At 54.1% G+C, this 25520-nt stretch overlaps 4 protein-coding genes across 5 annotated transcripts in view; all 4 read left to right on the forward strand.

The window, feature by feature from the left end:
- The window catches only part of MTX2 (metaxin 2), a 131903-nt gene that overhangs the window by 35339 nt on the left and 71044 nt on the right, over window positions 1-25520 (forward strand). The gene's annotated exons all lie outside the window — the stretch shown is intronic.
- On the forward strand, window positions 1384-3697 carry HOXD8 (homeobox D8). 2 transcript variants are annotated; one of them, XM_064451677.1, is made up of 3 exons: window positions 1392-1847; window positions 2124-2271; window positions 2858-3695. In XM_064451677.1, the coding sequence occupies exons 1-3, from the start codon at window positions 1716-1718 to the stop codon at window positions 3151-3153; spliced, it is 576 nt and encodes a 191-aa protein (XP_064307747.1). In that variant the 5' UTR covers window positions 1392-1715; the 3' UTR covers window positions 3154-3695. The 2 variants fall into 2 exon arrangements, with proteins under 2 accessions (XP_009513368.2, XP_064307747.1); XM_009515073.2 differs by having other exon boundaries at window positions 1384-2271; window positions 2858-3697.
- The window catches only part of HOXD3 (homeobox D3), a 30110-nt gene continuing 11278 nt past the window's right edge, over window positions 6689-25520 (forward strand). Inside the window, exons 1-2 of the mRNA XM_064451676.1 lie at window positions 6689-7387; window positions 15556-15582. The gene's annotated coding sequence lies outside the window, so the exon portion shown is untranslated. The remainder of the gene's footprint in view (window positions 7388-15555; window positions 15583-25520) is intronic.
- HOXD4 (homeobox D4) lies at window positions 19185-24025 on the forward strand. Its single transcript, XM_009509015.2, has 2 exons — window positions 19185-20102; window positions 20506-24025. Exons 1-2 carry the CDS (start codon window positions 19691-19693, stop codon window positions 20808-20810), a joined length of 717 nt encoding a protein of 238 aa, XP_009507310.1. The 5' UTR covers window positions 19185-19690; the 3' UTR covers window positions 20811-24025.

Raw genomic sequence — 25520 nt, forward strand, 5'->3', positions numbered from 1 at the left:
GGCGCGATTGCGGAAAGCAGCCGCTGCCCTTCCGCGCCCCTCCGCAGGGTGAGGCGGTGTTTCGCCGCCGCCGCCCACGCCCTGCCTGGCCTGCCCTTCTGCCTTCCCGCTGCTCTCTTGCCATGGGCTTTTGCTGCTCTCTGTCCTCGTAGCACCAAAAATCCCTCTGTCCCCCCTCCGCGGGCCTCTCCCGCCCTCCCGTCTGGCCCTGGGGCTGCACGGGGGTCCCTGAGCCTCCGCCGTCTTCCCGAAGGCGTGTGCCCCGGGCGGCGGGGCCCCGGGCCGGGAGGGGGTGTCGCTGCGGGACCCGGGGCCCATCCAGGCGCTCATATGCGGGGTAGCCGAGCCAGTCACCTGGGCAAACCGAGTTAATTAGCATGGAGGCGGGGGGGGGGGGGGGCGGGGGGGGAAGCGGAGTGTGATGGGGAAGGACCCGCGATAACTTTTACGTAACCACAAATATTTTTTTGTCAATTCACACCAGAAGGTCACACGTGGCTCTGGCGGGGTCCGTATTATATTTCACCTACATATTTCGTCTCTCTTCAAAATAGGGCGGACTCGAGCTCCTGGGGGTGTCCGTCCGAAAAGCTGGTTCCCGCTGGACGACGAAGCGGGGAAGAATGGACCGGAGACAGCGCTTCTCGGACGCGAGGAGCGGGTCAGGCGGCCGGACCGTGCTCCCCCCGCGGGGGCGGGCGGCCCCAGGAGCCGGGGCAGCGCCGAGCCTGCCGGGCAGCGCCTTCCTTCCTTCCTCCCGGAGAACAGGGCTCGCTTATTTCGGACCGCGTCCCCGAGCGGTGCTAACCGCTCACCCACACAATTATTTTTCTTCTTTCCTCCCTCTCTCTCTGCTTGGGTAATGACGTCCACCAAGGGTGAAATGATGGAAAGTATATTCATAGGCATGATTTCCATTAAGTATCAATTAACCTGGAGCCTCAGCCATGCGTGCACGGCGTCAAGGGTAAATGTGCATCTCATTTCCCAGGGCTCTGCTCGCCTGCAAGGAAATGCCCCGCAGGGCCCGCTGGCACCGGAGCCCGGCCACTGCAGGCTGCCGCCCTTCGGGCCCCCCAGCTACCCTCGCCGGCACCCCCGGCTCCCCGCGCCGGGCTTCGGCTCCCTCGGCGGGCCTCTGCCCTTCCCGGCCGGCCGTACAGGCCGCGCTTCGGCGCCTGGCCGCGGCCCCGGGTCCTGGGCAGGGCGGGCCGGCGGCGTCGCCCCGGGCAGCGCGCCCGCGGTTATCGCGCGGGATCTGCGCGGCCGCCGCGCCCCGCCGCGGCGGGGCTTTCGGCGGCTCCTGGCGAGCGCGCACCGGCGGGGGGGAGCGGGGGCGCCGCGGCTGGGGTGGATCCGGGCAGGGCTGGGCCGGGTTTTTTTTCGCCTGAGGAGCGGCACATGTAAACTGAAGCCAAAAGTCCCCCCTGAGCTCATGAGCGTGCGTGTGTGTGTGTGTGTGTGCGCGTGTGCGTGCGCGGGCTGCTGTGTGCCTAATAGGAAATAGTAAAAGCAGTGAGGCAGGTCATTTTGAGAGCGATTATATTCCAGTCCTGGTCACCGCATACACGGAGAGCAGGAGCGGGGAGCGCACTGGCGAGCGGCGGCGGCATGAGCGCGGCGTAGAAGCACCGGCGGCGGCGGCGGCTGCGGCGGCGGCGGGAGCAGCGCCCCGCGCCCCCGTCGCGCCCCCGCCCGCCGCTGCCCCCTCCCCGATGAGCTCCTACTTTGTCAACCCGCTGTACTCCAAGTACAAGGCGGCGGCGGCGGCGGCGGCGGCGGCGGCGGCGGCGGCGGCGGGGGAGGCCATCAATCCCCCGTACTACGACTGTCACTTCGCGCCCGAGGTGAGCGGCCGCCACGCCGCCGCCGCCGCCGCCGCTGCCGCCGCCCTGCTCTACGGGAACGGCGCGGCCGCCGGCGGCTTCCCGCACCCCGCGCCCGGCGGGGCGGGGGGCGGCGGCGGCGCGGCCGCGGACTTTTACCACCCGGCCGGGGGGAGCCCCACGGCCGCCTACCAGCCTCCTCCTCCTCCCCCCGCCGCGCCTCCGCCTCCTGCCCCCTGCAGCGGGGTTACCTGTCACGGGGAGCCCGCTAAATTTTACGGATACGATAACTTACAGAGACAGCAGATTTTTACGACACAGCAAGAGGCCGAGCTGGTACAATATCCTGACTGTAAATCGTCCAGTGCTAATATTGGCGAGGAACCAGACCACTTAAATCAGAGCTCGTCTCCTGCTCAAATGTTTCCCTGGATGAGACCACAAGGTTGGACGCAATCAAAAATTTGCTTCCATCTCACGTCTGAGTTTGAAACTTTCTTTTCCTCCTCCCGCTTCTTTCTCGCTGCCTCTCGCTCCCTGCCTTTGCCTCCCCCTCTCCCTGCCTCTCTCCCCGCGATTCCTCTCACCGCGGTGGCTTGCGGTAATAAAGCGATACAGTAAGCAAGCAGAAACCTCCGCGGAAGGCGGCTGCCACCCCAAGAGTTGCCTTAAAGTCGCCTCTGGGACACGGAGGCGCAGCTGACACGCTCTCCCGGCTCCCGCTGCCGCTGCCGGACAGGGAGGGGTGCAGGGCCGGGGGGGCCCAGTTACCAGATCATAAAGTGACCCCATAAACTCGCTCCCGTAAACCCCGATGCGGGAGGAGAGCCGAGGCGCTTCGTGCATCTGCTGTCGCTGTTGTTCCCGCGCTCATGTGCACGGCTCTAGACCCCGCCGTGCCCTCTGCTTTCTCTCCCGGCGTTGCTGCGGGGCTTCTCTCGAGGGGTTTCCAGAGGGACTCGAGCCCTCGCTCCCTGCCTGCGCCTTGTTTTGGACGAGCCTCCAAACCCCTCTGTTTTTGTTTTAAACAGCAGCGCCGGGTAGGAGGAGAGGAAGACAAACATACAGCCGATTCCAGACTCTAGAGCTGGAAAAGGAGTTCCTCTTTAACCCCTATCTGACCAGGAAGAGGAGGATCGAGGTGTCCCACGCACTAGGACTCACCGAGAGGCAGGTAAAGATCTGGTTTCAGAACAGGAGGATGAAATGGAAAAAAGAGAACAACAAGGACAAATTCCCCGCTTCCAGACAGGAGGGAAAGGAAGGGGAGGCCAAAAAGGAAGCACATGATCTGGAAGAAGACAGAGCTGAAGGCCAGACGAATTAAATTTTGCCCTAAAAGCCTTTGTGAAAGACTATAAAAAATAACCAGCGCCATAGCACGACGTCTCGGCCCGTCTCCCCCTGTACGTGGTCCTGCGGGACGTGGGACGGGTGACCCCGTGTCCCTCCGCTTGACGTTTCTCTGCTTCGGGTGCTTCACTTGTTTGTGGTTTTGTTTTGTTTTGTTTTTAACCGTATCCGGAACAATCTCTAGATTTAACAGTTCACCTACTTCTTTTGGAAATTTGATACAGAGTTTGTAGCAATACATTTCTAAATATACACATAAATACTTTTTTTTTTCAATCTTAAAAGACGATGATTGCGGGAAACGACATTAACTTCCTAATAATAAGCACCAATAAGCAAGACATTTAACAATGCTTTATTAATCAAGACAAGTGCACTTGTACTATTTTAATTCTTGTTCTTATCTGAAGTAAATTAAATAAATTTAATAAATTTGAAGAAAAGATCTTAGAAATATATTTAACCTTCTGCTATTGATATTTGATTAAAATAAACCAAATTTATTCAAATAAAGAATGTATCTGTTTCCCGATATCCTTTTTGCAATCCACTCGTTCCAGTAACCTTCAGAGCCTCCCCGGTCTGGACTAACTCTCTCCTGCGCCTTGCCCCCATCCTTTCTCCGACGCTGGGTGTTTCTGTGGGGTCTGGGAATGGCACATTGGGTACAAAACCTGGGTTTCATGCTCTGTCCCCTGCACCCCCTGCCACCGACACCGATGTTTCGGAGGCCTCCAGCCGCGGGCTCTGCGGGGCCGGGCTCGTAGGGGCGGCCCGCGGGGAGTGCGGCCGCACCAGCGGGCTAAGCCAGCGCTTTGACCCGGCCCTGGGGGACCCCTCGACGTGTGCGCCTGGGCCCTGCCTTCGCCTCGTCCTGGCCCCCCCGGGGTGCGGGGCGGCGGGGCAGGGGAGCCGCTGCCGCCAAACACGGCCCTTCACCCCGCGGAGCCGCCCGCTGCCGCCCGGCCCCCGCCGGCCCCAGGGTCTGCACCTCACTGGTGCGGGGCTTCCAGCCCCGCCACGCAAACCGCGGCTAAACCGGGCCTAGCCTTCCCCGCGGATGGCGGACGAGGAGAGAACTGCAAAGGTTTCGCGGCCTTTACGTGGGGCTGTAATTGTATTTGGTCCCAAACCACGCGTAAACGGGAAAAAAAGGGGGCATTTCTCCCCCTGAATATTATAGCACGGTTTGGGTGCGTTTCCTAGCGGAGGCCGCAGCCGGGGAGGGCAGAGACTGTCACAGCCACGGGAGAGGTCCGCTCTGATCAGTAAAACGGTTTAATTTATCTCCCCCTGTCCCCTCCCTCCCCTTTCCCGCTCCGCGGCGGGGTCCCGCGGCCCGCGGTATCTGAGAGGAGGGCCGAGAGCAGTCCTTTTTAGGAACAGCAGGCAGAGGGCTGAGGTATGAGGTATAAATCCCAACCAAGATTTCTGCGTCATTTTTTCCCCACCGCCTCACGCCCCCGTGAATGACGACCCCTTGAAGGGAAGCGCAGGGACGCGACAGCCGCCGCGACAGACACCACAAATTGATATTATCTGCCCAAGAAACGAGCGTCCCTCCGAGGGAACAGACACCGAGCCGGGGTCCCGCTCGGAAACTCACATCCAGGAGCCCTGGGAGGTGCCGGCCGCCGCCATGCCCGCCCGGCCTTGGGCCCTTCCCCGCACCCACCGGTCCCCTCCCGCGACGGGCCCGGCACGGCGGGAACCGCCGTCCCCGGGGTCGGGATTTGTACGGCGGGTTTAGTTCATTTCGTTTCCCTTCCTCTTCCCCCCTCCCCGCCACCGAGCCAGGCATGCTTCCACTCCTGCAAAGCGCCAGCTCTAGAGGGAGGCACAAGCAAGCGGAGCTATTGTTCTGGGTTTATTTTAATCGCGTAATTGGTTAAAGGTTGTAAACGCGGAGAAACTGCAGCAAAGCGGTGAAGGAAATATTTGCTGCATGTATTTGCATATATACACCGGTATCCCTAGTGTCCAGGAAGGATGTGGGGCTGGTGACGGCAGGTTTAATGAAACCCAGTCGCCTGGCGCGGAAAAAAAAACCAACAACAAAACCAAAACACAAAACCCACAACAACTGGCGTTTCAAAATAATACCCGCTGCCAGAGGCACCGGCACGTTGGGTCTCCGGGCAGGGAATGAGCATTTTTCTTCTGCTGCTCTTGCGGCCGGGGCTGGGTGCAGCGGGGCCTCGGTGGGCCCTGCCGCGGGGAAAGCCGTGCTGCTGCGGCCGCCGCTGCAGCCCGGGCTGCCTGCGGGGGAAACGCATCACGGAGACCTTCGCATCCCAGCGGAGCCCTACCTAAGCTAATATTTGTCCGGGAAAGAGCTGCTGCCGTAGTTGGGTTTAATTTCCAGACAAAGAGAATAAAATTAAAATATTCCTGACGAAGTTTCCGTTAGCGTCGCTCTCCTTGGACTGACTGGGAACGCGGCCACGCAGGCAAAAACTGAATTCCTTGTGCACACATCATTTGCGAAGGCCTAGTGGTAACTGGGATCGTCCCTGTCCTATTTATTGAGAATAAGAGAAAAAACCCCTGTAGCTAATAAGGTATTTCGCCCCGTAGCCCGGCAGCTGAATCTCTCCCTTGTCTTGAAGTCTTGCTAAGAAAAAGAAAAAGAAAAAGAAAAGCGAGCCAGAAATTGGCCCGGGCGGTCCGTAAACCCCCGGTAAAATGAAGCTATCGAGCTCCGGAGCAAGTAGCGGTATTTCGGCAGGAAAAAGACGGAGCTGCGCGGGTGGCAGCTGCAGCGGCGGCAAGGGCCCGCCCGTGCCAGCCGCAGCGCGGATATACCGCACCTTTGGTTTCCGCGGAATTCCTCCGTCCCCACGTCGAGCAGCTCTGCGCGGCCGTGGGTACTGCAGAGCCACGGTGAAAGGTGCCGGTGGCTCGGCCCAGGGACGGGTGTGATATTCACGGGTGTGTAACCGCCTGAAGCAGCGTTTTAAAAAAATATTTTAACCGTTTTAGGAGTGTTTAATGTTGTTAGCTCGATTTTCGAGACGGGTGCGATCATCACGGAGGCCACTGACGGGGGACTCTTGTCTGTTCCCCGAAACAAATAATTGAGCAAGAAACACCCCCAATAATCCGTCTCCAAGCCGAGCATTCCCTGTGGACACGGGCCTGGTTTTAGTCTTTCCAAGCACTTTCTAAAAATCGGGTTTTCCCTGTCGGTGCCGCAGGTCCGAGGGCCCCGGGGAGGTTTCAGCAGGGGCAGGGGCCGCCCGGCCCGGGGGCGTTGCGGAGAGCCTGGGCGCGGTGAGAGCGCCCGGCGCAACCTGTGGGAACCGCACGCTTAGGGCTGGGGAAGCGGCTTGGACTATTTTTAGGTCGGTGACGGCTTCGGCTTCAGTAGTGGGCGCTAAAGGAAATGTGGTTTCTTTTAGGGCCCGGCAGGGCGGGGCGGGGGGGGAGGTGGGGGAATGCGGGTAAAGCCCCCTTAGGGCAAGACATGACCCGCCGGCACAGCGCGGTGACCCGTCCCCCCCACACTTTGTGCGGCTCCGCGGCCGCTGCGCGAGGTCTCGCCCCGCGGATCTCCAGCGCCCCGGCCGTGCCCGCGGGGCCCCGCCGCCGCGCCCGGGGTGCGCAGGCCGCGGGCAGGCGGGACCGGGGGCTCAGCAAAAGCTCAGCGCGCAGGCGAAAGAAACATGGCGCTGGGAAGCAGTATGTGCAAAATCCGCAAGGAATTGCAGTAAATTCCTTTTTGTTTGAAGAAAATTTACAACTTGGTAATAGACCTTTTTATGACCTATTTGGGCTCGTCATTGGCTGCGGCTGGTCATGTGCAGGCAGCGAGCGCTTTCATGGCCTTTTCCTGATTTCCCTGGCGATTTTCCCCCTGCATTCTGCCTTCAGAGAGCCTCAGCCCCTCTTTTCCTAACCTTTGTCTAGGCTGAGGTGTATGGCAGTCGCCCTCATGTTTGTGTCCCGCTCCCCGAAACCCGCGGCCGGTCCCGCCGCCGCCGCGCTGACACGTCCCCGGCCCCGCGACGCCTGCTCTCCCGCGCCCGCGGGGGGATGCGCGGAGCCCCGCGCCCGCCGCCGCGCCGCCTCCAGCCCTCCGCTCCTCTCCCGCCGCTTGTTGCCCCCGCTGCCGCTATCTCCTCCGGCACACGGATTGCTACGCGGGCGCAAAATGGATTACAACGATCCTCCCAGGCTCCTCCGCAGGCGGGCAGTGCCGCGAACCGGTAAGCGCTCGGTTCCCCTCGAGTCGGCCGCCGGTCCTCCGCGCCCGCGCACCGTCCCGCACGGCGGCGCGGCGCCGGCTCTGCTGTCCCCCAGCCCGGTGGGTCACCTGTCCCTCGGAGCCCCTCATTCTCGCTATTATTCTCGCTGTTCCTATTACTGCTGTTATTACGGTTGCTGTTACTACGGTTGCTGTTATTGCTGTTGCAGTCATCGCTGTTGTTATTATCAGTAAGAGCCGCGGGCACACCGCGGGGTGCGTGCGGCTGTTGCGCGGTCTGGCGCGGAAAGGCGGTGCGGGCCGCCGTGGGGCGGGAGGCTGGGGCGCAGGGCGCGCAGGCAGCGTTTCTCCTGCCGCGGGGTTTCTTCCCGTAAAAGGCCTTTTTTGGAGTGCTTTTTCCCCCCGCCAGCCTGAAGCGCGGTGTGGCGATGCAGTGGTTTGTTCTCCCCATGGCGGAAGGGCGCTCGCGTAACTTTAAAGCTTAACAGGTGTTTTCGCAGGAGAATGGGGGGTCAGTGCTCCCGCGGGGGCGGAGGGCGCGGGGCGGCCCCGCCGAGCCGGTCGGGTCGGGGGCTGTGCCTGGGTCAGCCCCGGGAGTCCCCGCCCGCCCCACCGGCGCGGTTTAGCTCATCCTCCTCCCGCCGTACCGTGCCCGAGCCAGGGCTGCGGCTCCCATCGGCCCGGCGGGAGGCACACGGACGGGCTCGGCAGCGGGAAGGCGGCTGGAGCTGGAGCCGGGGCCGCCCCAGCCCCGGGCTCCTGCGGGACGGGCGGTGCGGGGGCGGGCTGCGCGGAGCCACGGCCGGGAGCGCACCCCGCAGCGCGGCGCCGTACCCACGTGGAAATCATGGGGGGCTAGGTGGGGGACGAGATCTCGGGGAAAAAAAAAAAAAAGAAAAAACCAACCCCTAAAAAACCCAACTAACCAACCAACCAACCTAGGTTTATTTTGAAATATGTAGAGGAGATCGAACGGTCGCGTTACCTACATTTGTGTACGTACTCATATCTGCACTACCTATATACGCCTGTATTCGTATCCCCACCTCTACTTCTTTCTGTAGAACATATATTCTTTGGCAGTATTTTGAACGTATACATATTTTACACATCTCCTCTTCATTTTCAAAATATTAATGCACGGTAGAAAATCCTCCGCCCGGTATTTAGTGTTTACACCGTTGGTCAGTTGTGGGAATGCACGGTGCCGTTGCACTGCAGGAATTTACCGAACGGCCATGTACCTCAAAAGCAGCCACTTATTTAACGGTGAAGCAAAATGCCTGATTAAACCATATCCAGCGAGGTTGGAAAGGTGTGGGACGTGCCCCAGGTACATATTTTGAAGCCGCAGAAGAAATTATTCTTTAATCTACCCCCGAGCACTTCCCCTGCTTGCCAAGCCCGAGCCCCGCTACAGTAAGCGATAGGATGCCTCTCCCTCAAGCTTTGGCTCTTTGCACTAGCCGACCGCCCTGCCTTGCTGAAGGACTTGGGGATTATTTGGGAGGAATCGTTTTCAACATAGCAACAGTCTTCAAGAGTAACTTGGAAAGTATGCATTGCGTTAGGTTTCACTCTCAGACTCCCTCCTAGGTGACACAGTAATTATAGCTGCTTGGCTATAAACCTCTCCAAAAACTTCGAAAAATCTCGTCCTTGAGCTGTTTTCGAATTATTCGTAGCCTGGGGGAAAAGAAGAAAACAAAAGCAGGATGTTCTAACGAATTCTAATGTGCATGTGTGTGTCTGCGGGTCCATATGCTGACACATACGGATAAACATATGCATTTATGATCCCTTTGGTTTATGTGGGATCTCGGCCCCTCCTAAACGGCTTCCTTCCTCCTTTGCTTTTTCTCCTTTTCTTTGTTTTTGTTTTTTTTTTTTTTCTTTAATTTCTTACATTAACATTGAAGCACACCTAGGTATATGTATGCTCTTAAATCTCTTTAATATACCTATGTGTGTGAGTATTCCTAACAAACTCTGTATGTATGTGTCTCTATACATATGGCACATATGAGGGCTGTATTTTTATATATATTTATACACCTATATAACGTGAGCCCTGTACGTGTGTAGATGTGTCGGCTGCTGTAATTTTCGGAATACAGAATCCATATTCACATTTCTCACACCTGCTTCGTTTCCCGACGTGTTCGACAGAATTTATGACTCATCTCAATTTTTTTGTTGAAAGGAAGCAGCCGATCCGCAGCCCACACTTTACTGACGCACGGGCAGTAAAAGAGCAACACCACAAAATAACCAGCAGGAAACGGCAGCCCGCGCTCCCTGGCACTGCCCAGGCACCGCTGGCGCCGGCTGCCCTTTGGGAAGTCAGGCTGGGATCCCGCTTAGCTGCTCCAAGTTGCCTGGAGGAGAAGCGCAGACTCTGCTCCCTAAGCCTGTCAAGGTGCAAGGAGGAGAGGCGATGTGGACCGCGGACCCGGGAAACGCCATAAGACTGAGGGAAGAAGTACGAGTTGGTTTTCCTCTCTTAAGAACAGCAAATCCCGCCGATTCGTTTATTTCCCAATAATGTTTCTCTTTCCCCAAACAAACATAATTCTCACGGGGTGTTTTATGAGCGCTTGGGGCAGAAAGAAATCCGAACAAAGACAGTATTTCACCCCTCGGTTGGCAGGCAGCTGTTAAAGGTATTTACGGCTCTACTGCAGTGCGGCACTCAATGCTGCTGGAGCGGGAGAGGAAAAAACAGGAAGCGAAAGGAAAAGATGAGGCACAATAAACATTGCAGCAGGTCGTGGGGGCCGGGCGGGGCGCGGAGGAAGGGGCTCCGGCAGAGACAAGGGGCAATAAAAGTGCATTCAGCAGCAGCGGCCTCTGCCCAAACCCAGCACTAGCCTCCCATCGTCCGCGGGGAAGTGGACCACGCGAGGGTGCAGGATCTGCGGGGGGAGGGGTGGAAGCCCAGCCGCCCGGCCGGCCCCGCCGTCGAGGCCCGGCTCCGCCGCCTCTGCCCGCGGGTGGGCGCCCGCCCCGACGGCCCGGGCCTGGGTCACCTGCCCGCGGCTCCCGCCCTCGGGGCGTCCGGGCCGGGGCGCAGAGCGGCCGCCGGGGGCGCGGCAGGCCCCGGCCGCCGCCACCAGCCATTTTGTCTCCACGGCCTCTTCCAGGAGAAGGCGCTGTAGGACAAGCCTGGCCGCTCTCCCTGCCTGGGCGAGGGGCCCGCTGCCCCGCTGCCCCCCGCCGTCTGCCCCGGGTCTCGGACCCGGCCGCTCCCCCTCCTGCCCACGCGAGAGGCCCACCGGCGGGCGGGGGACACGGGTGAGGCTCCGCCACCCTTCTCGGACATCCCGGGAGGCCTCCCCAGCTGGGCCTCGGTTGTCCCACTACCTCCAGCACTGCGGCCTCCCGCCCACCCAGGGTCTCCAGGCCCTTAATCTCACCCGTGCGCACCCCTTCGCACTCCCTGTCCTCCCCACGGTGCCGGCGGGGCTCACCTCGGGTGCCCCGCCGCCCTCCCAGTCACCAGCCCGCCCTTGATGTCGGGCAGCCACCGCTTCCTTCCCTGCCCCTTTGATGTGGGTGCCAGAGCACCGTGGCGGCCCGCATCCGCCTCCCCGCCGGCTCCCTTCCCCCGGGCAGGGCCCCCGGGCCCCGCACGTCCCCCCTGACCTCTGCAAGCTGGGGCCCGGCAGATTTCCCTGCCTCCACCTCACCTGTTGCCTCCGGGCTTCATCTTCCCCAGCCGTGCCCGGACATGACCCTGGCGGATCCCGGGCCATGCCTGCCCCAACTAGACGCTCCCACGGCCCCCGGCCTCCCCTCCCTGCCCCGTGCTCCCCGCCCTCTTCCCCCGCGGACCCAGGGTGCTGCCGCCGCTGCCCCCGTTTGATGTCGAGGCGCGGCTGGCCGCTGCCCTGCCCGCTCCAGGTCTCTGCCGCCGCCGGCCCTGCCCGGGGCACGGGCCTTTGCATGCCCTCATCCTGCGCGGTGGGGGCACGGGAGGTGAGGTTGCTGCTGAAAGGTCGGGGTTATGATAAAAACAGGGAGGGCTAATGCGTTGGACGCTATCAAGGTGCTCGGTAAGTCTTCAAAGTCAGAGATGGAGTCTATCATTCTCTGGCGGTGTGGTCCTCGGGGTAGGATGCTGGTCTTCGTGTCCGTCAAATAGCGCCGAGAGCGATGGTGGTTTACACATGCAGTTCACTTTCCCCAACCCTTTTATCGCAACAATTACCAGGGGACAACCAATTATTACTGGATTACTTCATTCCACATCTTATCCATCTCCAGATCATCAGGCCCAAATATGAGAACTTGCATAAAAGCCTAGAGAGTGAACTGGCCAGAGCTGCAAAGTCAGCTTTCACATCTGCATTTTAGAACAGGAAATGCGAACATCCTCCTAATTACCTCTTCAAAATCTCAGGACTAAAACTACTTAGTTGCAGGAACATTCATCTTGCCCCTAGATCACAGGGAGCTGAATCTCTGTCATCGCTCCTCACCATCCCACAGCCTCACCCTTCCCAGCCCTAGCCTCCCGGACTAGTTGAGCCAAGGCACATGCCCGGCGCGGGACGCCGCTCCCGCCCCGTTTGCCAGGACCGACGGATGCTCCGCCCGCCCGCCCACAGCGCTGCCACGCCGCCGGCCTCGCCACGGTTCCTCGCCTCCCGCACCCGCGTGAACAGGGCTGCTGGACAGTCCCCTGTCCCGAAACCGCCAGCTTCTCTTGCCCACGAGGTGCACTAAGGAGCGATGGCAGACACGCGGGGAGGGTCGTGACACTCCCCGTGCCCGCACAGGGGCTGGAGCGCAGCCGTGACCCTCCCTGCCCGGGACCGGCGCTCTGCCGTACCCCGCTGGCAGGCCCGAGGCAAAGGCATTTGACTCTGCGTCGTGGTTCTTGTCGTCGCAGCCTCTTTTCCCCACATGTTGATGGACTTCCCCATTGCATGCTTCCCCTCATGTCCCGACCCGTAGTCTTTCCCCCCACCTTCCCAGGGGACGGGCATCCTGTCGGTTTGCAGCTGCTTGTCGCTGAAGCCTCTCCTCCGGATGCCAGTGAGGACGGGGCGTTCGGGGGGGCGGAGAGTGGGACCTGGGGGGAGGCTGCCACGGAGCCTGGCCCAGAGCCTGCCGTGCCCAGGCCCGGGAGCGGAACACAGCCTCGTCAAGCGCTTCCCCCCGCCTGCCTGGGGCTGGCAGCACGGGCCACGATCCAGCTGAACGCGACCCACGCGTCAGCCTCACACAGACCAGACCACCCCTCTGCCGGGGGCACCTGGCCGGGTCGCCCCTGGCTTTCCTCGGCCCCCTGATAAAGTTGCTGAAATGTCACCTTGAGCATTGCCCCTGCCAGCTGTCCGGGGCAGGGGAGGACACAGGGAGAAAGAGCCATTCCCCAGCTTAGGCCATTAATAAAGCACGAAGGTGATGCCGCGTGATTAAAGTATTGACACAGAGCAAGGGAAATCGCGAAATATTAAATAACCCCGCGTGGGAAAGAAGGAACAGAAAAAGAGCTGAGGACGACTCTTGCTCTCTGGAGAAAAAGGAATGGATCAGCTGTGATCTGAGCCACCTGAGGAGTACGGCGAGAGCTAAGCTGCGTCTCAGAGGCAATTTCAAACTGGTGTAGCCAGAATCGGTAGGAAACGGCCAAGTGAGAGCAGACCAGGAGGGACCTAACTCTGGCCTTAGGCAGGCACCACCCAGCTGGTGCCAGCACGCAGCAAGGAGCCGAAGCAGGCTCGCTTGTCAGAGCTGAGCCCCTGCGCGGAGCCGCAGCCGCGGGCCGGGGGAGCGGCCGGTCCCCTCTGCCTGCCGCCGGTCCCCGACGGGGCGGACGCGGCTCCCAGCCCTCTGTGAAAGGGACAAGCCCCTCCTTGGAAGGGTCAGGAGCTGCTAGCCGCTTCGACTTCCTCATCTTAGCCATGACAGATTGGGAGCTGATGCCCGGCTTCCTTTATGCTGTGTGACTGCCAGGGACATTTGACTTCCTGTGTTCGGGCTCCTTGAAATTCTCATTTGCTAACTCACACCCTGCTCCCTTCACACCAGGGCTGTTTTATTGTTTTATAACCCTCCTTATACTTCCAGTCCTCAAAGATCTCATTGTGGCAGGCTTCACACTCTCTCCCTTTCCAAAGCCCGGTGCCCTCGCTGTTTTCGTACAGTTTGGTCGCTTGCAGAGGTCCGTTGGGTGCCTGGCGAGCCCGCAGCCCCTGGCACAGCTCACCTCAGCAACAGCTCAGGAGGTGAACGAGTCAAACCCGTTTTCCGGGGGCGCCTGACCAAAATGCTATCAACATCCCGGGAAGGGAGAGAGGGATTCACCTCTCCCCGCAGTATCTCTGGTGTTTTTTGTTGTTGTTTGTTGCTTTTGTGGGTGGGTGGTTTTTTTTTTTTTTTCTGACGATGGGCTTCCCTGTCCCCTAGGAGATGCAAAGAGAAGTTTGGAGGGGTACCCGCGGCACAATGCACCCGTCTCCCTTCTCGAGAGCAATGTGGGAGTGCTAACTCCCCCCGAGCAGCTTTCCCTACAGCAGGCTCCGCAAAAAGGCCGGCATAACGCCGCGGAGCTGACCTTCCGCCCATCCCCGCTATTCCGACCCAGTCCCGTTTTGCAGGACAGAGTCAGCGAACCTTTATTTAGCGAATAAAAGTTTAAAGCTGAAGGTTATTTATGGTTCCACAGAGATAGGTCCTGAGTGGCTATTTAGAGGCACGTGATTCCAATAAACTTTGTTTTATGGCTTGAGAGTTGACAAGCCAAAATATAATTCCCACCATAAATTAGTTTAAGAGCATACAAGTGCAGATGCTTTCGTTCCTGGAAGCAGTAATCGGGAAAGTGTTAGCAGGGAGCCGTCTGCGGGAATGCGGCCGTGCAGGCACCTCTGCTCCCGGGTCCCCCCGGCCGGGGGGGCAGCGCGCAGTAAGTCCGCTACCAGCCTCCCCACCGCCGCCGCCGCGACCGGGCTCTCGCCGTGCCCCTGGAAACTCCGTGGGAGTGGGGTACCAGCGCTGCTCCGCCCTGCAGTGCAGAACAGCTCTGCTGGGGAAGATGGACAGGTAGAACTCAGGTGGCCAGGGCAGCGCCGGGAGGAGCGGGCTGCTCCCCGCCTGAAGGGTCTGAATTTATTGGGACATCCTATTGGAAGCTAACCTTTTTCATAACAAAACAACAAAACAAAACAAAAGGATTAAAAAATGGATAAAAAAGAAAGGAAAAGAACGCTAAGGGAATGTTTAGTGCCGAAATGCTGATTCCACTGCCCTCGCAAGCTCTGAGTGCTATCAAAAGTGGGCAGAGCTAAAAAATATTTTTTAACAAAAACAGCCTTGGGAAGCTCTATCTACTGAACTATTGATACCGAGGCAATTGCTCCGTGTGTAATGCAATAACTCTCCAAGATACCGTAGTGAGGCAAGAGAAGGGGTGAAAAATCGCTTACTGAAAGGAAACCCCCAGTGTTAGTATTTTACTCTAAAAGATACGATGCTTTTCAGGAGCATTAGACTGAGCGCGTGATTTTGTTTTCCTTGCTGTGGTATTTGAACGTATTTATTAAAAGATTTGAAGGAAAGTTCAAGTCAAATTCGTCCTTCTATAATGCAAACAAAGACGCATGTCTCGTGGTTACTGTTTGGTTAAGTAGGTGATCTTAAAGGGGACCTATCCTAGAGTAATCCGAGATTTGTTCTTATAAAATTGTAGTTCTTTCTGTGCTCAGCATGGATGCGATGCTGCATGGCATATTGTGACATTTTATGGGTGGTGGTTTAGCAAAGGTGATCTGAATATTTCATTTGTAAGTGACTGGATTGCCACAGAACAACAACAACAACAAAAAAGGCCTTTGTTATTCTTTTTTTTTTTCCCATCAGTGAAAGAGGGAGGTCTGACTTTTCAGCCCTTTAGAAATTATCCAGTATAAAATCTAGACTATGAATATTAAAAGTGAAAGATCACACCCTGGACACAGGGGAAGCATGTGCTCATAAAAAACTGCCTGAATGCAACGTGGTCCTCATTCAGAAGGGGCTTCCACCCCACCACTCCGCTGCTCACAGGATTTACCACCAGCTCCTCTCTGCCTTCATCTATCAAACGTGGTCTGTAACTGTTCTTCAGAAATATCGCCCGTATGTGGAATACAACAGTAACAAACGTTTTTATTGCAACAGGTTCGGCACCATGGAAGGACACCCATGGTAAGTAACCTCTTATTTCTTATGGAGTTTGAGATGCTTGAAAATCCTGTGTTTTCCCTTCAGACTGGAAGAATTAAAACTGATGTATCCCTGCTGAATATTGCTACCAAAAAAAAAAAAAGAGAGAGAGAAAAGACTGTGTCAGCATGTGATGTCTCTTGTGCTGTTGTAGAGACGGCTTGTGGTACCGTGTCATAATCCTGGCTAGCGTTCAAAACAGAGGTGCAGGCTCCTCAGGGTTTATTGTAGGGCTGTACAGGTGTCCTCCTGCTCTTAAGCACTCTGAAGCAATTAGCAGCGTTTCCATTTTAGCTCGGCGGGACTGTGCAGCGCCTCCCCGCGCAGAGCCCGGACGGACCACGTTGTGTCCCAGCGCCTCATAACCTTGGCTACTCCCCCCCTTTTCTCCAGACGGGATTGAAAGCAGAGTTGTGCCTGCTCTCTGTTGTTAACCTCGTGCGGCATAGCCTGGTGAAGGAGCGAGGAGGCGGCGGGCTCTGGAGGCTGGCAGCGCTCGCTGGCCGGGGCAGCCCACGATGCAGCCGGGTCGTGCGGGGCGGTAGCGCTGCTCCTCTGGTGCGAGGTTTCTGCGGGCAAGGGAGAGTCAAACGTGGGTTTAAATGCCCTGAAGGCACGGGCGGGAATGGGTGCCTGAGCTTAGGAGGGCAACCTTTTACTGTAGGGGTTTTTGCATCCCCGATGGTCCCGCATGAGCTGCGCTGGGGGGACGGAGCGGAGGGCGGCAGATCGGTGTGTAGCAGGAAATGCTGTTGACCCTTTCTGGCTGCAGTGAGGATCTAAGTGCATTAGTCCTGGTGCTTCAGGCTGAGACCGGCTTGTCTCTCAAGGAGGAGAAGAAAGCCTGCGGTATTTGGAGATGCATTCATTAGGTACATATACATTGCCCTCCCTGCTTCTGCCAGCCCAGCTCTGACCGGGAGCATGCAGAGGAGCGGAGCTGTGTTTGTTTGCATTTCTCCCTGTTTCCTCTCCCTGCTTGCTGATAAATAATCTCTTTCACTGCTTGTGCCAGGCTTCTCCTTCTCTTTCCCCTTACGATGAGATATTGGTTTTCGAGCCCTTTAAATACGAACTAAAGAATCGCCTGCAGCGTTGCAGTTTTAATTGTGTTCCATAGGTAACTTTCCTCCCCCCGTAGCTCAGCCCTGCGCTATGTAGATGCCCTTGGCATTTTATTCCAGGGCCGGCCCTAAATGTAGGATTGCTTGTTTTCTGCCAACGTACATTTAGCATACTGATTATGAAACAGAATACAAAAAGCCCGATAGATCAAAAGCATTCTGTATGGGCAGTTGAACAGGAGGTGAATATATAACGCTTTTGTTCATCAATAACTCTTTGGCTTTGACCTGTCTGAGCAAGTCGTGCAATAAGGTGAAACGCAGGTCACAGCGTCTAACAAATATGAAAATGTGTAGTATTAAGCAGAGCGGGTAGCTGCTGCTTCCCCAGCCCCATCCTTTTCCCCGGGCAGCCCTCGGCGGGCTCCCCCGCTCCCGGGGCTGCCCCAAACGCAAGCTCGGTTTGGGGGGGCGTGGGGCTGTGCCGTGGTTGGTGTGTTACCCTGCCAGCTCAGCCGGGTTACTAACCCCGGGGGGGGAGGTTACCAACCCTCCCGGGGGGAGGTATCCCCCCTCCCCTCAGAGAAAGGAGGAGAAAGCGGGGCGAGCTGCTTAAAATAGTTGGGTGGAGATTTAAATAATCCAGGGCCGGGGGCGGAGGGGGGGGAAAGAGATTAGGGACACAAAGTCGTTTCGAGTTGCACTTGCTGTGAAGAAGACACCACCGCGGTGCTAAGAAAGCAGATGTTTAAAAATAGCGTCCCCCCATCAGGCAGCTGGGAGTTGGAGGCAGGCAAACAAACCGGTACACATCGCTCGGATAAACGCAACACCCCCAAATCTGCCCTCCGCAGTGGTTGGACGTATCACACCCGCACCATTATTTGTCCTTATGGTGTCTGTTTTAAATAGTGGAAGGAGAAGAGGTTGACCGCAGGACAGCAGCGAGGAGCTGGGTCAGACACAATTCATGAACTTTTGTACTCCTGTGTGCCGCTGTCGACAAAGTAAAAATAATGAAACTTTGTGATATGTTTGTAAATGATTTCGGCTGACCTCTCGCCCTGCCCTTCACCATAAACGCTACGGCGGGGAGAACCTGGGAGGGGTGCGAGGCTGCGGCTCGCAGGCAGCTCGCGGGGATAATAGCTAGACCAGCATAATGGGATGAAGGTAAATTTGGAAACTCTCCTCTTCCCGAGAGCAACTAACTCCAGTCTTTAATCTCCTCTTTTTCACCAATCGTTGTTTCTGTTGTCGGCTGTTTCACTTCTGTTTCGATTTTTTTTTTTCTGGGGGGGGGGTGGGTTGGATTTCTAACTATGGACAATCTCTTCCCGTTAGCCTAAATAGAAAAAGGCTCTTTCCTAAATTATTTTAACCATTATTATTCTAAATAGCGCAATTTGACCGGTAACTCCGTTTTCCGTAGCGAGGACGTAAACGGCAGAGCTTTTAAAGTGAGCAGCAGGTCTTTCTGAGAATTTGGTAGGCGAAATTCATCGCTATAAATTGGTGGAGAGTCGTATTTTGCAGCGATGATAACAAGCGTGAGTCTTTTCTGAAATCCCACCTTCCTGCAAATCCGTATTTCAGAACTGAGTCCCAGCAGGATAGTTTGCATTCCTCAGAAGACAGTAAGGACTAAGAGAATTGCAAAGACCTGCTGTATTGTAGATGAAAACAGAATGTTATTACGTTGTCTATATATACCCTGTAGAACCGAATTTGTGTGATATTCATATAGTCACAGATTCGATTCTAGGGGAATATATGGTCGATGCAAAAACTTCACCTTTCTGCAAATGGTTAGAAGTTTAAATACTGGCGGAATCAAAAGGCATGTGCGTGCTGAACACTCAGAAATTCTAAAAGTTTTGCTGCCTCGCTCCTATTTGCTAGGGTTTAGGACGTCTCTTAAAATTTCAGTTGTCGTTCAGTCGTAACTCTCACTGACAGACTGTGAATTCGAACAGTTAATCTCACCAGAAGTTACAAATTTTCTGAAAAAAAAAATTATCTACCAATCAGTGAATGAATATTTTAAAAGGTACTCATAAATTAGCTAGATCTGCCAGGCGTGAGCGAAATTTTCCTGTCAAGGGTCCAGATCGCATCAAAATATTTACGACAGCAGAAAAAGCAGCATTCGCCTCACTGGAATGTATTTACTTGTGCTCCAGGAATGATATTGATGAATGAAGACCGAATTTATCTCATTAAAGCCGCGATATTTTTAACCTAATTAAATGCCGTACTCAGTTCGATTGATTGAACTTCGGTGGCTAAAAGTGAACGGTTTCTTGCCATCCGTGTGATTTTAGGTACATACGCGCATAGAATTACAGACACGCTTGCGTTTGCGTGTGCGCGCGCGTACGTATGCGCACACGTATATATCGAGGCTTGAAAGTGAATGAGAAGTTACTGATTGCCTAATTTTATTCAGCAGAACTAAATTCTGGTAACTTTTGGATGACCTCTGCGAGACAAAGACAGGACAGATCTATTGTACGTCATATTACCCTCTTCTCTGATGGCTTTCCTTTTCCTCGCCTCCTTACCAGTTCCCCGCTTTTTAACCCCACTTCGGCTCCTCGCTCCATATATTTCTTTCGATATTTTGTTTAAAGCGAGGCAGCGAGCCCCGGTGGCGGTGGCGGCTGGTAAACCAGCATCACCCCTCGGGGCTGAGGGGAGCCAGCCCAGACAAAAGGCTGGCCCTACCTGTCGGCCAAGGAGGCGGCCGCCGCCCCGGGAGGAGCATCCCTGCACCTCCGGTACCTGGTTCGGGGGGTGCGACCCGCCGGAGAGGGGGGTCGCGCGGTTAGAGGGATATTATTGAGTGAAATCGGTGGAAATGCTGAGCTGCGGAGAAATCCGGTGATCGGCTCCCGCCTCCCCATTGGCCGGGCCGGTCACATGCCCGCCTAACTTTATTCAGTTGACAGCAAGTAGGAGGGCTCTATGGCAGGGGAAAAAAAGACAACACGAGAAAAATTAGTATTTTCTACCTTCAGAAATTAATGGCCATGAGTTCGTATATGGTGAACTCTAAGTATGTGGATCCCAAATTTCCTCCTTGCGAGGAATATTTGCAGAACAGCTACCTAGGCGAGCAGGGGGCCGAGTACTACAGTGCCTCGCAGGGCTCTGATTTCCAGCACCAGGGACTCTACCCACGGTCAAACTACAGCGAGCAGCCCTTTAGCTGTAGCAATGCCCAAGGCTCTGCCGCCGTGCAGCCGCGGGGTCATGGACAGGAGCAATCCGGCCCAGCGAGCCACTTCCCCGGCCAAGCAGAGCATTGTCCACCGCCTCCAATGCCCAACTCGCGAGCCTGCAGCCAGCAGCCGGCCCTCAAACCCCCAAACGGGTCAGCACTTAAGCAGCCAGCAGTAGTTTATCCCTGGATGAAGAAAGTCCATGTTAACTCGGGTAAGGATCCTCTTCTTACTTTGCTCTTCTACCCTGCTTCTGATCGCCCTCAGCGACGCTCGCTCGAGTCCCTGCCAGACTCGGGGACGAGCTTTTTAAGCCGAGGTAGCCAATTACACTCGTCATAAATTTTTATTGCTGAGGAAATAGGCCGTTGGCCATGCGGGGCTTTGCCGTGCAGGAGAAAACTCCATTTTAGGAGCCTGCTAGAGGCTCCCAGCCTACCTAGTTGCCTGTGCCTGTAGTGCCTGCCTTAAGTGAGGGGGAGAGCAGCCCGTCCATTGTAAGCAACTGGGACGAATCCAGCCCGGCCACATGCTCGCAGCTCGTAAGGTTTTCTTTTGTAAAGTCGAACCGGCAAGTCAAGATTAGCTTTGTAAAGTTCTCCGTGTTTTTTTCCCAGTGAATCCCAATTACAACGGAGGGGAACCTAAACGCTCCCGCACAGCTTACACCAGACAACAAGTCCTAGAACTGGAAAAAGAATTTCATTTTAACAGGTACCTGACCAGGCGCCGCCGTATCGAGATAGCCCACACTTTGTGTCTCTCTGAGCGCCAGATCAAGATCTGGTTTCAGAACAGAAGAATGAAGTGGAAAAAAGATCACAAACTGCCCAACACGAAGGGCAGGTCTTCTTCCTCTGGTTCAAACCCCCATTTACAGACTGGTTCCAAGGACCATCAGACTGACTTGACAACTTTGTAGAAGAGGTGAAATTTTCCATTTCATCCTTCGCTTCTGACCAGTACTGTACATAACTGACACTGCCCAAGCAGAACCTGCATGTAGCAGCTAAGGACTCGAGAAACTGTCATCTTTCTTTAAGGTACTGTTGTACAAAGGAGACAAAATGACGCTACTTTGGACTTTATTTTATTTGCCTCTGCTAGCACAACCTAAAAAAGGAAAAAAAAGGGGGAGGGGGAAGGAAAGAAAGAAAGAAAGAAAAAAAAAAGGAAAAAAACCCCATCATGCAGGCAGTGGGAACTGGGAAAATATTAAACGAGACCTTCTGTCCATAAAAAGTAATAAATCATTGAAAATGAAACTGTCCTGTGTTTCAGTTTTGAATTCAAAAGTGAAGGTTTGATGCTTTATTCTGGGATTTTTACTTTTAATTGTCTTTTTATCCCATGCAATTTAGGGAGGATGCATTTGGGCAAGTTGAGGACAGGAAATTTATAGCATAGTCTTTTATTTGAACATAAAGACTAGCATTTGTGAACTTTTTGTGCTGCTATGCCTTTCTTGGTGTAACGAAAAATACTTGCTCATTTCCATAACGTCTCAGAAGATGTGCATAGGAATTAAGTGAAAACGGGTTATTTTAGGTACTGATAGTGTTAGCGTATTTATTTATTTGTTATGTAGAAGAGTGAAGATAAAAAGAAAAATAGTCAAACCAAAAACGGGGAAGGGGAGCTGAAATGCAGTATTTCTCCTTCTCAGTCTCATGAACACATGTATAATGTTTACTTGTCTTGAACGTACACAACTTTCTTGTCCCTGTTTTTGAATTATCTTCTTTGTGAATAGGGCAAACGTCCCTGCTCCTTACCGTGTGCCATCCAGGGCTAACAGGCTTGAGATCTGTTTCCAAAGTCTGCTGTGCTCAGCGCTGTGCTTTAAACCATCTATAGCTCATTTTAAAACGGGGAGAAAAAAAAAAGGGGGGGGGGGGGGGGAAAGACCACAGAAAACACAACCCCCACAACAAAAAATTAAAAAGAAAACCCGAGAGTGAAAAATTAATGTAATTTCTGATATAAGCTGAGCCATTCAAAATGGAAAGCTGAATGCATTATTTCAATCAGATTTTAAATTTCTGCCCAAGAGAGAGAGAGGCTGTGTGGGTTGCTGCTTTGTTTTGTTTGGGGGTTATTTTGGTCTGTTGGTTGGTGGTTTTTTGTTTGTTTGTTTTGTTTTGTTTTTGTTTTATTATTTTTTTTTTTATTATTTGAAGGATAGTGATTGTTTTTAAGCAAACCACGACACATGACTGCAATGGTTGGAGATCTCACCAAGTTGCTTTCAGGGAAAGGGGAAAGGCTTGGATGGGAGCAGAGCTGGCTGCTGCCTGCGTCGTGCCAAAGTTTTAGTGCGCTGTAACTGCCAAACCCAGCCAAACCAGCTCCCTCAGCCACTTACACCTCCGCTCAGGCGGTTTTAAAGCTTAGCCCTTATCTCCTGTACCCTCAGGGCAGCCTGGGAGAAGGACAATATCATCGAAATTGTAACGAGATGATCCCTTTATTAAAGAGAAAAGGGGCAAAGAAGGAAATCCTGAAGGGAGGTGGAAAGAGCAGGGGGTGCCCATCTCCAGGCTGGGTGCTTCCCACCGAGGACTCCCTGCTTTCTGGGCTCACTCGGGAAAACACTGGCCAAAACGGGCTTGAATGAATTAGAAAATAAAAGGCGAGCTTTTCAACAGGAGTGTATTCGGCAGCATTAACTGTGGCCAGCGGTTAATTTCTGCCCTTTTCTCATCCCTAGCAGTCCGCAAAGTGTCTTTAAGACTTGGTCTTTTGTTTTAGAGCCTGGAGAAAACTCTTTGTTCTTCCTTAGGGTTAGCCCAGTTCTCAGACTTGCACATGGCAATACTTGAATATCTCCACGTCGTGATATTAAAGATGGATATTCCCGCATTATTCGCATCATTGTTTCTATGACAAAAAGCACCGAGTTCATACATAGTAAAGACGTCTTTTTTCTGACGCCTTCACGTTGAGAAGCTGAAAAGGTATTTTACTGAAGTTCGGCTAAATTGCAGGAACAGGTTCACCCAGAGGACAAATTTTCTATTCGATTAGTTGTATTTCAGCCGGGAAGAGTGACCTCTAAACCCTTAACCTTTTGGACCCAAACTACCCTTCCCTTTCTCTGGCATGGAGAGCAGCTAGCAGCAGCGCTTGAGGAGGGAATTCCTGAGGCAAGTTTTCAAGTTTTGTTACACCCGGTTCCTGTGGTAGCGGCCTTTCGTCTCCAGAGTTGTCCAAAGCCCTCCCTTTGCTCTTCATACGAATCTAGGGAAAGGAGGGGAGGAAAGAAAAAAAAAAAAAAAAGAGGGAGAGATAAAAACTTCTCTGGCTGCTCTTGAAAATCCCGGACCCCCACTGTTTGCTTAAAGTCTGTGATAAGTTGGCTGGGAGCAGGGCGAACGTGTTTTTCGAGAGAAAGCTACCAACTTTGGCTTCTGTGGTACAGTTCTGGAAAATAATGGCCTTGGATAAGCAAATCCTTGCTTTGTGCTTCTTGTCGACGGAGATGGCTCCCGAAGTTAAAGGGCCAAATTCTGCTCCCAGATTTCCTTCCCCCGCCCACCGAAGTCAAACAGAGATGTAGCTGCAAGCAGAATTTGTCTCATTGTCTTTTGAAATGTTAATACCTCCAGGACGAGTGTTGGGTTCAGCAGGCACTGCTCTTGCAACCCTGTTTGCAAGTCCCCTTTGAGCAACGCTGGGGCACTGTAAGTTTACATAGTTGTAATTGCGCTGCAAACTCGGAGAATACGTGAACTGGAGGCAGAAGGTACCAAAAGAAATCGTTTCCAGCTGCCAATGCTCTGAAGGGTGAGGAAGGTCTGTAATAACGACCAGGAGCACCCTCTGGTCGTTATCTCCCATGGAAAACAAACCTGAGGTTTATTTTTTATTGTTTTTTAACCCTCCTCCAGAGTTATTTTGTGTACGAAGGGAAGCTGGTTATTTTTGTTTATCACGAGTGAAACGTTGTGCATTGGAGCCTTTGTAAAACGGTCGCTTTTTCCAGCAATACTCTCACCTCTGTCAAAGTGTGATGCTTTTTATAGACTTTGCCAATGTTTTGCTGCCATTGATTAAAGCGTTATTTATACTAATTGTCGCCTGTAGTTTTGATGTAAGTCCTCCATATACGTTTGAAATAATAAAAGGTGTAGAGAAATAGATTCTGGTTTGTACCTTGAACAAACAGTCCTTACAAGGTGGGTCCCTCCTCTGTGAAAATGCTGGTCCCTCCCATCATTACAGTGTTAAAAGATGGGTGACTCTGCATAGCATCCTTCCAAATGTCCCTTTGAACAGGTTTGCTGATTGCCCCAACCATAATGGTGTGACTCTAGGCCAAGCTGGAGTCTATATTTACATTTAGGCTGCAGTTAAAAGTGCCTGTCATCCATTTGCTACTGTTTTGCATTTAACAAGCCCTTCTAGAATGACTCCCGGATTTATGCATGTGTGGTGGGAGGCAAGGAGCCACACCTGAAGTCACCTCGATCCCCACACAGATGTGTGCCTTTTAGGTGAGTCCTGGAACGTATCAGTTTAAAAAGAAATGGAAATTTGAAATGGAAATGCGCTGAGTAGCTTTCTCTGAGCAGTAGGCTTCACTTTTTCAGCCTATACAAACGAAAGATCACAAGAAAACAGAAACCTGGAGAGTTTCCCATCCACCTAAGGCAAACATCATTTTTTCTCCCCTGCGTAAAGCACCTCAGACAACAACACATACCTCTGGCCAGGAGAAGTCGATTGCACTATTTTTGTCATAAGTATTTGTCACTGAGGACTTGTCCTCTCCTGGAGCGTGGTCAAGGCACGAGTCCAAAAACACAGGATCTTGCTCAGCCCGGGGAAGGAGCGTGGTGGACAGAACAAGGCATGTGCCCTGCCTGGAGTGCACGGAGGGGAGGGTGCCTGTGCGTTTCTAAGCACACACTCGCTAAGTTTAAATATCGAGGCACATTTTGTGATTATACTTTCTCTCTCTCCTGTTTAATGGCTCCTCCTGTTAACTCCCGATACATCAATACAGTTCTGTATATTATATCGCCACTAGTCGTTAAGGTAAGAATGAAGAGGAAAGGCAGAGTCAATAGCAAACCCCACTCACTGTACAGTACAGTAAATAGGGACCTCTCGGTGCAGAGCCACACCGCTTCCAACGGCCATGTTTGTTAGCCCTTTTCCCTGATTCTTTTTCCTTTTTTTTTTTTTTCCTCCCCCCCTTCCTTCTTCCCCCAAGCCTAGAGACCAAAATAATCTTGCTAGGAACAGTCATAACAGGCAGAATTTCAAAGTGCAAGGAAGATGATAAGAATAGATTTCTACAAGTCCTGACCACGTGATTTGCGAAATAATTAATTCAGCACGTCCCTTAAGAAACACGGAGTCGTCATTAATCTGCCAAGCAAAGGACTCTATCAGACTTGAAAACTGAAGAGATCTCAAGAATATAATATACAAAGGGTGCAGTCCCTCTCCCTGCGCACCTAGCTCTTTGGTAGCTGCCGAAAAAGAGACGCTCGGTACGTAAATATTTTTTACTTTTATTCCTTCTTATTTAAGCCTTAATGAACTCAGCTGTCAAACGCTTGACAAATAGGGCACGGCGCTTCCTGATTTCCAGCTCGGCAGCGGCCGGGAGCCGGACCGGGCG

The sequence above is a fragment of the Phalacrocorax carbo genome, chromosome 5, assembly GCF_963921805.1.
Source record: "Phalacrocorax carbo chromosome 5, bPhaCar2.1, whole genome shotgun sequence".
Classification (NCBI taxonomy): domain Eukaryota; kingdom Metazoa; phylum Chordata; class Aves; order Suliformes; family Phalacrocoracidae; genus Phalacrocorax; species Phalacrocorax carbo.